This window comes from Staurois parvus, unplaced genomic scaffold (assembly GCF_062004578.1).
Source record: "Staurois parvus isolate SC_StPar_1 unplaced genomic scaffold, SC_StPar_1.0 ptg000619l, whole genome shotgun sequence".
NCBI lineage: Eukaryota > Metazoa > Chordata > Amphibia > Anura > Ranidae > Staurois > Staurois parvus.
The window spans coordinates 2,827,317-2,840,491 of NW_028318415.1; the positions used below are offsets into that span (position 1 = coordinate 2,827,317).

The following is a 13,175-nucleotide window of genomic DNA, read 5'->3' on the forward strand; positions in this document are numbered from 1 at the left end:
CTTTATGCAGGCTGAGGTGTGCGCTGGAACAGTGGCTGAAGTCATCCAGTCTGTAGTGAATGGAGCTGATGGATGTGTATTCTGTTTTGGTCATTCAAAGCTTGGTTAGTGTTGATGAAATTTTATCTTAAGAGCATAATTTAAATGTGTTCCTTTACGGATGCGCATTAATCAATAACATCCTTTGACAAATGTCTAATCCTTTGAAATAATATCATAAATGGGCAGGATTCAACTGCTTCAAGATGTACAGTCTTAGACATGCCTATCTAAAAGACGCATTCACTGTCTGCATTTATTTCCATCAATGGAAATAGTTCAATTATATAAACATTATTGCTTTAAAGAAAACAGACTAAAACATTTGAATGCACTGGAAATCTGTATTAATGTACTTGTAGTGGACTTGAACAAAAAGGAAGATTTCCTGTTTTTTAGGAAATATCTAGTAATGTAATTGTGCCTTAGCAGTACCCTAAAAATGTACCTTTTGTCTTGAATTCCTTCTGAAAAATATCAGTGCACTTTATGTGGCATGAGCTTCATAACTGTATTTCTTCTCTGTCTCCGACTGCCAGTCTCACGAGTTTCAGGTTTAGATTTGATGATCTGGTGATGTCATTACTGTGCTGCTTACTGTTAAAGTTTAACACTGTAATAAAATAAAGTACATCTCGGTATACAGTAGAAGAAGAATACAAAAAATTAAAACAACGTTGCATAGGGAATGCATAATCCGTATAAGAACACTACTCAGCAGTCACTTTTACAAATCAAACTCAAGCAAGCAAGTAATAAGCAAAATACCCTCCAGTTGCCCTAACCATTAAAAATATAAAAGAAGGAAAGAAGGGAAGAAAGAAAAAAGAGAGGTGGGGGGAGGGAGGGAAGGGGAAAGGACTTGCATGCAACCCTGGTGGGGGGGAGTAGGTGAGGACATCTAGACGGCACAGCAATAATCAGGTTAATGATTGGGCCAAGCAAAGCATGGGGACAATATAAACAAAGGGAGACAAGTCGTACTGTTAGAACTTGGGCATCAATCCACTTGCTCCAAATCTTATCAAACTTACAGGGACAGTTTCTGCTGACATAAGTTACAGTGAGGAACAGAAGTATTTGAACGCCCTGCAATTTTGCAAGTTCTCCCACTTAGAAATCATGGAGGGGTCTGAAATTCACATTGTATGTGCATTTCCACTCTGAGAGACAAAATTTTTTAAAAAAATTCAGGAAATCACATTGTATGATTTTTAAAGATTTTTTTTGTCTTGCACTGCTGAACATAAGTATTAGAACACCTAAGAAACAGCAAGAATTCTGGCTCTCAAAGACCTGTTACTGTGCCTTTAAAAAGTCCACCTCTACTCCACTCATTAATCTAACTTAGTAGCACCTGTCTGAGCTTGTTAAAGACACCTGTCCACCCCACAGTCAGTCAGACGCCAACTACTACCATGGGCAAGACCAAAGAGCTGTCAAAAGACACCAGAGACAAAATTGTGGACCTCCACAAGGCTGGAAAGGGCCAGGTCAGGTATGGAGGAAAAATGTGGAAGGGTCAGGTTTCCCCACAACAGAATATAGAGCAAGTAGACCTCATAGATGTGATATCTATGAGATAGCCCCTAGCCTGTGCCCATAACTGAAGCATCGTTTTCATTGGTAGCATAATAGCAGGGTTAGAAGAGGGTCCCCGGAAGGCTAGATTACTAAACTCGGTATAGGAGCCCAGCAAGGCTGCCTAAAAAATAGCAGCAGCGTTGTCCCTGGGCTGAGAGAACCACCACCTGGCAGTGACCAGAACCACAGCCCAGTAATAACCAGAGAAAATTTGGGAGCTCTAGCCCTCCACGATTAATAGAAAGATAGAGGGTAGAGTGGTAAATCCGAGTTTCTAGCTTTCTAAAAACGGACTTAGGGATGGGAATTGGAGTTTGTTTTAAAAAAAAACAAAAAACATTTAGGTAAATATATCATTTTAAGAAAGGTCACGCATTCAATAAGGCTAAGAGGGAGGGATGACCACAGCTGGCAGCGGCTCTGGAAGGAACTCGGGAAGGGAGTCAAGTTATCGGTCAGATAGAATGTTAGGTCACTGTTTTCTTTATTGGTGAAAAAGTGGTACACGAGTGTCTGCAGTACAAGGATCCCCCTGTTTCTTCTTGACTCTATATTTGGATTTGTGCTTTATTAGGCTGTCCTGCTTCTTCTTAAGTGTTTCCCCACCAGTCATCAGATCACCAACTATCAGGTTTGGTCAATAGTAGGGAAGAGATTAGCTGCAGGCAACCTATAGGCAATACTAGTGACTAGTCCCTTGCCCTCTTCTTGACATTTTGGGGCACAGCTTGCTCATTTCTGTCCCTCTTTAAATATGAAAAAAAACATAGATCGATAAAATGCTTTGATTATACTAAGTGACCCATAACCATTCACAAAGTGAAGAGGATCCTCCCATTACTTTGCAACAAACTCATTGACACTACGTTTTCTACATGCGAGATAAATTAATCAGTATAATAAATATGTACATGGGGTATAATGTACTAATGTACCACACCCTAGATTTTCATCAATAAGAGAACAGGAAGGTAGTAGAAGGGGCGAAGAGAAAGAAAACTTGCATTAGCAGACTTTTCAGGTACCCATGAATCACAGATCCATTGATCTAAAAATATAAGAATTTTTATTCTTCTACAAATATACTTTTAAAAGACGTGTCTCAAACATATGGTGGTTGCAACTTTATGCAACTTTAGGAGAATATACAGTTGAAACTTTAAAACTTTTTTACCTTCCCCCTTCTCCGTTTTGCTTTTTACATGACATGTATTTTCAAATATAAATGCTGCATGAAGAAACATCTTGGGGGGGAAAACATTAAATAATTGTTACTCATTAAGTATTAAATAGTGTTTGTTAGTTATAAAGATTAGTGCTTGCTACTGCTAAGTTACCCTACTGCAACAGTTCATTTATGTTTACTTAATTTGAAAAACCTGAATCCAAAGTGCACCATCTTTTTAAGGGTTCATGTGTTCAAAGATCTCTTATAATAACACATAAAACTATAATTGATTAAAAAGTCAAAGGAATACTTAGATGTTGTGCCATTGTGATGTGAATACATTCTGGCTGTGTTGTATGACCAATATCCTGTTTAAATATTGCTTTTTATTTGGTATATAATGTGTATTTATGTATATTCTTTTGAAGTTTGTTTCAACCAGCAAAATTTGGTCACATAAACAAAATGTTGATCACATGCAAGCACAAAGATAAATTCATAGTATTAAAGTGGTTGCAAACCCTTACAGTATATCCAACGAAATGACTAGCCTCAGATGATACACAGAGATTAATCAAATCTTCCTACATAATTTGTACCTGTTTATCTCCTGTTTTCTCTTCTCTTCATCTGTTCAAAGTCCAGAATTTATAAAGCTTGCCTGAGCTTTTAGAAAACCAGGGGCGGGTGCTGAAGTTACACACTACAGAGCTCAGTGAGAAGTGCTCTGAGAGCTTATTGGGGGGGGGGAGGGACACACCCCTTCACACAGTAACAGAGCTGAGACTGTTAATCACAGGCTGCGTGCTGGAGGTATCCACCCCCCCCCATTTTTCCTCGTCACTTTTTTCTCTTGGTGTCAGGAAAACTTGTTAGAAGTGATTCATGCTGATAGCAGAGGAATGAAGCAGCAGACAGAAATGACACTTAGTGCTCCTAACTAAGACAAGTACACACTATAGAGGGATATGATTTATTCATATTTCATGTCTGAGGTTTACAACCACTTTAATGAAAAAGGGCCAGAGAAGCAAACTGAGTAAAATTACTTGTAATTTCCTTTACATTATTCTCGAACACTAGATCGAATGTGGGTTTAAGCTAACCTTTGACTTTTGTATTAATTCTTTATATTTGCTTTATCCCTGGCTGACATGCTTATTCCATGACTTAGCTGAATCCCCTGAATAGATGCAGTCAGTGAAGTCGAAAGTCTCAAACTGCATACGTGTTCTGTGTCAATGGTTCCCTAAGTTGTAAAGCCATAGGATAAGCATGATAGCTTTACATGAAACCCTGCATTCTTTGGGCAATTTTTGATTTTTAAAAATGGTTTTCATTTTCAATAATAAGGTAAGCTGTGTAAACTGATGCCCTCATATTCATATTGTTTTCTGTGTGTATCTGGTTCTTTGAAGGGAAGTCATATACTATGATTGGCAAAGATGATTCCATGCAGAATCTTGGCATCATCCCTTGCGCTATTTCCTGGCTGTTTAAGCTGATTAATGAACGGAAAGAAAAGACTGGAGCTCGGTTCTCAGTCAGAGTATCAGCTGTGGAAGTGTGGGGGAAGGAAGAGAACCTGAGAGACCTGCTGTCAGAAGTGGCTACAGGAAGTCTGCAAGATGGCCAGTCACCAGGGGTCTATCTGTGTGAGGACCCAATATGTGGAATGCAGGTAAGTAATAACAAAGTATACCTACCAGATTTCCAAGCTCTACACATCATACGTCACCACCATCACTGAAGGATGACCATGTATGTCTTTCTAGATAAAGTGTTTGTAAAAGAAAGGGGTTTCTTTGATGGATAAGAAATCTCATCTACAGAAATGTTATGGAAACAGGGAGTCAAAAAGTTATGCCTTTTCCAGCTGCAGCCTCTCCACATACTCTCAGGGTACATGCACAACTGGGTTAAAAAATGCCAGTGCTTTTGGCAGAAAGAAAACACTCATATAGAGCAGTTTTGTACAGGCGTTTAGCCATTCTCTCTGCTAGAAAACTCCTCTGACAGATGCAGACTAGAAGAGTTTTCTGCCTCAACACTGAGCTGAACTCTTTGGTGCCGGCGGTATGTTAATATGTGGCCTCTCGGCAGCTGGGCCTTGACACTAAGAGGCTGCATATTAGCATACCCAATGTAAATAAAAACATGTGCTGAGAGTGCACCCTGTAGGCTCCCGACACAGTTACCGATGCCTCACAGAGAGCTATCAGATCATGTGACCATTGTGACAGCCAATGATGGCGCTCACATGACCCTAAACCCCGCCCCACTTCCTGGCATCAGAAACCCTTAAAGGGAGGCATCGGCACCAAGAAGTTAAAATATGCCTCTAAACATCCTAATGTGCATGGACACATAGGAAAACAATGAGCTGCATCCACAGGCATTTATTAAGCCCAGTGTGCATGGACCCTCATAGTAGTAGTAGAGTCTTGTGCCGTGTATGCCACTGAAGAAAGTTTGGAGTTTACATGACAACCTTTATTAGCTAACTTAATGTAGAAAAAAAGGCGACAGAAAAAAACAACTTTTAAATGTTACCTCCCCACTTCCCTGCATACATTTTCTAATAAGTCACAATGGCGGCCCTCTTCTTATACTTTGTGGAAGGGAAGCTTTTGGTCGTCTCTAATTTAATTCTTGAATTTGAAGATCATACATGCAAACAGATAAATACGAAACAGACAGAGCAATAAATCAACGTGTTCTTTGAAATTCTGTATGCCACAGAAAGAACAGGACCTGCTTTATGTTGCTGCATTATGCACTCTGATAATAATGCTGTTGTCTTCAAGTATGAAATTAGAACTGTAAAAGTAATCTGTCACAATATCAATTTTTAAAAGAGAATTGCCTAATGCAGCAATTTTAAAATATAGCACAGTTCATTTTGTTTTGGGTTTTCATGCTACATTATCAATTACCTGGGGTTTCATATCTATTGATAGATCACCTGTCATGGAAATTAATTATATATTTTTTAATATGTTGAAATGTAATTGTGTCAAATAATTTATAACTAGTAAGCAATGAAGAGAGTTAGGAATGTGCACAACATCCTACAGAGACATGTGGGCAAAACACCCTTGTTTGAAATTGTAAAGATGTTGTAGAAAAAATGCTAATGGAATTAAAAAACAGACCTAATGCTAGCTATTAGAAATCATTACGATGGTTGGGAGCCCCCGTGCCCTGCTGTCCCCATCCCCCCGCCCTTCCTTTGCCTCTCTCTCCTTCCTGTCTCACTCTTCTGGTTCACTTTGGCCCCCTTGGTCGTCATATCTCCTTTTCTTCTTGCTCACTTTCTTCTCCTTTTCTCTGATACTTATTACCAGCTGACTTTCAGCCGCCACCGTCTGCTTAAAGTGTTACTAAACCCAGGACCCTGCATTCACAATATCTGGTCTCCCACAGCACACAGAACATGGAAATGCATTTATTTTAGTAAATATAAACTAATAAATACCTTTTTCATCAGCAGTATATAGCAGTCTTGTGACTTCTATCAGTGTCCGGCTGAGCACTGGTTAAAGCTTGTAGTTTTCATTCTTCTCTGACTGCCCTATGAGGCTGCATGACCCTTGACCCTCTGTCTGGACAGTGCTGATTACCCTGTGCTGATCACATGCACCCTCCCAAAAAAAGAAAAGAAAAAACTCTCTAGCAATACACACCAAACTGAGTATGTGCAGAGTGTGGCCTAGGACTCTGTACTATCAGCAGATGGATTGGGGACAGTAGAAGAAGGGGAGGATTAGAGAAGACAGGATCAAACAGCCGTTTTACAGTGCGGAGGATTAACCCCTTAGGTTACACAGTTAGTATAACAAGCATGCTTTACTGCATATACTGACTGATTTTACTGTTGTTGGTTTAGTAACACTTTAAGGACAATAAGCCTTACAGTTTAATCTGTTATGATGACTGTTTTTGTATCATTTTTCTTCATAACAAGTTATGTCGGGGTCTTTGTATCATTTTGTTATATTTTAATATTTAGGGCTGCAACCCTGTTTTTTTCTACTGCAGTATGTCCTTTTTGTCATTTTGACGATTTTAAAATGAATAAAACACATTGAAATGAAAAAATAAAAACAGGAGAAGCCATTGTGTAAAAGCTTCACTTAGAATGCAACAGCCTTTTTATTGTAACCAAGGTCAAGAGGGTGAAGTTTTGTGAACTGTAGCCAAGCTAGCCTCTATGCATGGCATTTTGGTACAGCATTATTATGGTAAAGGAGGGTCGGGTTTAGGTGTCTGTGATCACTGAATGCTAAAGGCTCATTACTGTATAAAGTCAAGGAAGAAAAAATAAAGGTCATAGCAGTGTAGATTTCAATAACAAAGTCTATATATGTTAAGTAAAAGCATGATAGATGCTACTGGAATTATCCCATGACTGAGTATCCAGCCCCTATACTTAAAGTGTACCTAAACCTAAAAACCAAAATGTAATATCATGCACCTTTCCAGACCTTGGATGTGATGCATTAATTTTTTTGTCAGACTTGTTCACCTGGTAATTCAGCAAATGCCACCATTCCTTTCTCTGGGTAGCCATACTCACTCACTCCACTGTATGTATGGATTGCTCCATGGGTATCACCTAGTCTGGACTCTAAACATGCCTGCCTTTGTTCCACTCCATTAGGTTGGGGACAGGGAGATTATTAGTTTACATTAGAAGGATAACATTCAGTTCAGCTCACAATAAAGCCTAGTGCTGTACACATAATCAGAAAATCTTACGAAAACTATTGCTTTCGAAGCGATTGTACAATAATCTGTTCGTCAGTACACAGCTTATGTCCGAAGTTATTTGAAGGGACAAGCACGAAAAGTTTTCTCGTACGATATCAGATCGTATGATTTTCGTTTAATCAGTACAGTTTTCAAAAACACAATACAAATACAATACATCACTTCCAAATTTTCTGTCGTACAAGAATGTTCGTGACTTTAGTAACCTCTTCACTTTAGATATGAGACTAGCATCTAGCATGCAAAAAAAACAGACGATCATTCGTCCAATATTCTCATTGTGTGTACGAGGCTTAAGTCACAAGGACATTGGATTTTTGTCAAAATCAACATGTATTTTTAGCTGAAAATGTTCTTAGACTTAAAAATACAAACAAATACAGCCACCACATCTAAGTACTAGTAAGCTGCACTTTAGAACAATGTTTGCTCTTGGATTTAGTGATCCTTTAATAAAAAATTATTGGTTAATTAGAATAATGATCTGGTAATAGCGTTATGTAGTACCATTTCCTTTCCCAAGGAAGGTTCTGGATGTAAATAGGTAGGAAAGATTTTATAAAGAAAAATAAATAATTGAGAAGAAGGGTAGAATTGAGAAAAGAAAAATGGAAAGAAAATATGAAAATAAAATGTGCCTTAAAGAGGTAAAAAACTATGAAAATGGTCCAATGTAAGATGAATATGCAATCCTTTTAGCTAACAGAGATGCTTAACCACTCTAGAGGAGAAAATCATATGTGAGATATTAACTAATAGATCTCTGATGTCTGTGCTGGTGCATGTAAAGGAACTGATACCTCTACCTTCTACTTTAATATAATTGTAATTGTAATTTTTACATTTTCAGCTGCAGAACCAGAGCGAGTTGAGGGCCCCCACGGCTGAGAAAGCTGCCTTTTTCCTGGACGCAGCCATTGCCTCACGCAAAAGCAGCCAGAGGGACTGTGATGAAGATGACCACAGAAATTCTCATATGCTATTTACTTTGCACATTTATCAGTATCGGATGGAAAAGAGTGGAAAAGGAGGCAGTAAGTAGAAGTCTGTCTCATTAGTATTTTCTAAGAATATATTTTTGTCTAATCTCTGATAATATATTTGGCCATGTTATCATAACCCTGTGTATCTACAGTTTTATATTATTCATGAAAATGATGCATATATACAGTATCTAAATCTACACCTTTGCTAAATGGCAGCTGTGAAAATCCAGTGGAAAATAAGCCAAAGGTGTAGTAGATTGCTGTTTATTCCAGACTTTATATAAAGTACCTGTGGTCTGAGCAGGGTTCTGAACGTGGTCATTGACACTGTTACTGCTTTCAATTCAGGGTCTATTGTATGTGGTCAGAGTCATCCATACAGCTTGTTTTGAATCAAGAGTGGGCAAGCACAATAGTAAACAGAAACATATACATAGAGACATAGAAGAGAGACTACAGAAAAAGACCAGTGGTCCATCAAGTCTGCCCCTTTTTAAAATTTTTTCTGTCTTATTTTGTTTTAGAGTCTTTAATAATTTTGTCTGAGATTCAACTAATTATAAGTAGTTTAAATTGCTTTTGCTTAAACCTCCCAGTATTTGGTTGTCGCTTCTAATCTAGTTCCATTCTTAACCCCTTCCTGCTTAAGGGTAAAACAAATGTTAATGCCTAAGCACAATTTTACAACTTTGACATGTGTTAGGGAAACTGTACACATTGTAACTACTATTTTGTGTGTCCAGCTGGATTATACCTTGATTTTTTTTCAGGACAAATTGAGATTTCTTTTGGTGGTAAATGGTAACAGATATCTCCTGATTTTTTTTTTATCAAAGGAAAATTGCCTGAAATAGCACAAAACCTATTTTTTTTAAATGTAGCTGTATTTTTCTTGCTAATACCATAATTTACTACCAAAGAACAACCCAAAATAAATTCTCCTGCTTCTGACGATCGCAGCGATACCACCAATGTGTATGTTAGTTGTTGTATGTACCCGTAGTGGGGCCCAGAAACAATGGTGCGCGTTTTGCATTTTTTTCAATCCTACCTAACACTAATTGACACTGATACTAATTTAATGACCAGAAGGGTAGTTTATTGAAATCAAAGGCATGGTACATGTACAGCATATGACAGGGTGGTACACATATTCACAAGAACCTCAGAGATCCTACTGTTGATGCGTATGCTAGCACAGGGCGCACGGTAAAGCATGCCCAACCACCTAAGGAATTGAGCCCCAAATCCAAATCTGCGCATCAACTCCCAAGGTATCCCCATTCAACTGAGCACTGATGATAATTTTTTTTTGTAAATTCTGCCCAACATTTCCTGGCCATGACTTTTGACCTGACCTTGATCTTTGACCCCAACCTTTACCCTAACACTAACCCTGGCAAACCTCGATCTTGTTATTTTTTTCTTTATTTTTTCTTTGTAATTTTTTATTTAATTTTTACACACTTGTGTTTGTGTATCTTCCACTCCTACAAGAAGAGAAAGATACAATGTATCTTTCCCTTCATTCAGAAGAGGAAGTAAAGACAGGGGCGGGCTCACAGTGACTGATCACCGTGATAGCCAATCTGCTGCTATTACAGTGATCAGGTGACCTGGAACTGGGAGTCCCGGGTCCTGATTATTAGTACGAGACCCGGGTCTCTCAGTGAGAGTCTCGGTGCTGAGAGCTCGCTGTGAAACACACTTTCAGCACAAAGAGAGATACGCATATGTAGGGTCTCAAGGAAGAAGACCCACTTCCGTGAGGCCATATATATGCGTACATTTGGTGGGACGGGGTTTATATTTACTTATGTTATATCTTGTTGATTTGGTTCAGTCCATAGCCATGGGGTAGTTCTGTACATAGTTATGTATGATAAGTAATCATATAACCATAAGTTATGACTTTTATTTTTTACTTGCTTGATTCTATATACTAATAAACCTTTAGCATTCAGTGATCACGGGGACTTAAGCCTCATCATCCTTTACCATAATTATGCTAAAATATTTACTGTCCATTGCATTTTTTCTGTAATATCCTTTTTAATATATTGTTGTTTTCATAACAATTTTATTGCATATTTAATTATTTATTTGATTACTAATATAACCCATAACTGTGTCGAGATAGTCAGGTCCATAAATATTGGGACATCGACACAATTCTAACATTTTTGGCTCTATACACCACCACAATGGATTTGAAATGAAACGAACAAGATGTGCTTTAACTGCAGACTGTCAGCTTTAATTTGAGGGTATTTACATCCAAATCAGGTAAACGGTGTAGGAATTACAACAGTTTGCATATGTGCCTCCCACTTGTTAAGGGACCAAAAGTAATGGGACAATTGGCTTCTCAGCTGTTCCATGGCCAGGTGTGTGTTATTCCCTCATTATCCCAATTACAATGAGCAGATAAAAGGTCCAGAGTTCATTTCAAGTGTGCTATTTGCACTTGGAATCTGTTGCTGTCAACTCTCAATATGAGATCCAAAGAGCTGTCACTATCAGTGAAGCAAGCCATCATTAGGCTGAAAAAACAAAACAAACCTATGAGAGAGATAGCAAAAACATTAGGCGTGGCCAGAACAACTGTTTGGAACATTCTTAAAAAGAAGGAACGCACCGATGAGCTCAGCAACATCAAAAGACCCGGAAGACCACGGAAAACAACTTTCCCTGGTGAAGAAAACACAATTAACAACAGTTGGCCAGATCAAGTACACTCTCCAGGAGGTAGGTGTATGTGTGTCAAAGTCAACAATCAAGAGAAGACTTTACCAGAGTGAATACAGAGGGTTCACCACAAGATGTAAACCATTGGTGAGCCTCAAAAACAGGAAGGCTAGATTAGAGTTTGCCAAACGACATCTAAAAAAGCCTTCACAGTTCTGGAACAACATCCTATGGACAGATGGCTGCCAATGGAACTGGTTCTCTTGTATTTATTGATGATGTGACTGCTGACAAAAGCAGCAGGATGAATTCTGAAGTGTTTCGGGCAATATTATCTGCTCATATTCAGCCAAATGCTTCAGAACTCATTGGACGCCGCTTCACAGCACAGATGGACAATGACCCAAAGCATACTGCAAAAGCAACCAAAGAGCTTTTTAAGGGAAAGAACTGGAATGTTATGCAATGGCCAAGTCAATCACCTGACCTGAATCCGATTGAGCATGCATTTCACTTGCTGAAGACAAAACTGAAGGCAAAATGCCCCAAGAATAAGCAGGAACTGAAGACAGTTGCAGTAGAGGCCTGGCAGAGCATCACCAGGGATGAAACCCAGTGTCTGGTGATGTCTATGCGTTCCAGACTTCAGGCTGTAATTGACTGCAAAGGATTTGCAACCAAGTATTAAAAAGTGAAAGTTTGATTTATGATTATTATTCTGTCCCATTACTTTTGGTCCCTTAACAAGTGGGAGTCACATATGCAAACTGTTGTAATTCCTACACCGTTCACCTGATGTGGATGTAAATAAATCAAATTAAAGCTGACAGTCTGCAGTTAAAGCACATCTTGTTCGTTTCATTTCAAATCCATTGTGGTGGCGTATAGAGCCAAAAATGTTAGAATTGTGTCGATGTCCCAATATTTATAGACCTGACTGTATACGCTACATATATGACTTGAACTTAATCAACAGGATAAATATTAAAAAAAAAATTGGAGCTAGGTGAAAAGTGACAAGTGTTAACCATAGACTTGGAGGTTTAAGCAAAGGCAATTTCAACCACAAGTTTGGATACAGTATAGTTTGATGTTGTAGAGATTCATTTTCCACTTGATTGACAAGGGTGCATAACAAGAAAGCTAAGAAATGGGTCATTCCAGGACAGGAAATCAGAGTCTTTTTTAGGTGACATAAGTCAAACATTGGCAAAATTAATGTGGCTTGCTGAAAGTAACAAGAATAAAGTTGCTGAAAAAATATAGGATTATCTGTCCTTAGCAATAAGAATAAATCTCTATTTCATTTTTTTGTTACATAGATTGTTTTGTTTATTTGCCTTTGCATTGTTAAGAATCAACTGAAAGTTCAACAACAGCATAAGTGGATTTAGTTGATTTTGGACAATTAAACTACCAAAGTTTCTTGTGGTATACCGAAGGCAAGGCATGTTAATAATGCGAAGCTTATTTAATAGCATAGTCCTAAGAGTAATTATATGGAGTGCTAAGTGTAATGATGTGTTGTGACTCATTATAGCCAATCAGATATCTCATTGAGAAGTATTAGGAACCTAGTGTAATGTAAAAGTCATTCCATCTTTTTGTACCATGTAATTAAATAACACTCTATTATTAGTCAAGGTAGACATTATACCTTCTAATTGTTTTCAAATTTTAAAAACTAATGAGACTGCAGTAAGCCATAGAAACATTTTAACCCACAGTGCAAACTACTTATGTAAGAAATAAAGCTGATGATAATTTGTGTATGGATAGATAGATTGTAATATTTATTTTCTCATACTGGACGTATGGTGAAAATTGTGCATTTTATTCTGTGGCAATTCCTATATTACATTTGATCAGTAACTAGTCAACTAGTAACTAGTATTCTCTACATATGTTATGCTATCTTTATCCCTAAAGCGGAGTTT

The 13,175-nt window shown here is 38.0% G+C and overlaps 1 protein-coding gene across 1 annotated transcript in view; it reads left to right on the plus strand.

The window, feature by feature from the left end:
• KIF26B (kinesin family member 26B) overlaps positions 1-13,175 on the plus strand; it is a 520,923-nt gene that overhangs the window by 434,020 nt on the left and 73,728 nt on the right. The window contains exons 7-9 of the mRNA XM_089693284.1: positions 11-104; positions 4,210-4,472; positions 8,415-8,598. Of these exons, the coding sequence (XP_089549410.1) occupies positions 11-104; positions 4,210-4,472; positions 8,415-8,598 (541 nt within the window). The remainder of the gene's footprint in view (positions 1-10; positions 105-4,209; positions 4,473-8,414; positions 8,599-13,175) is intronic.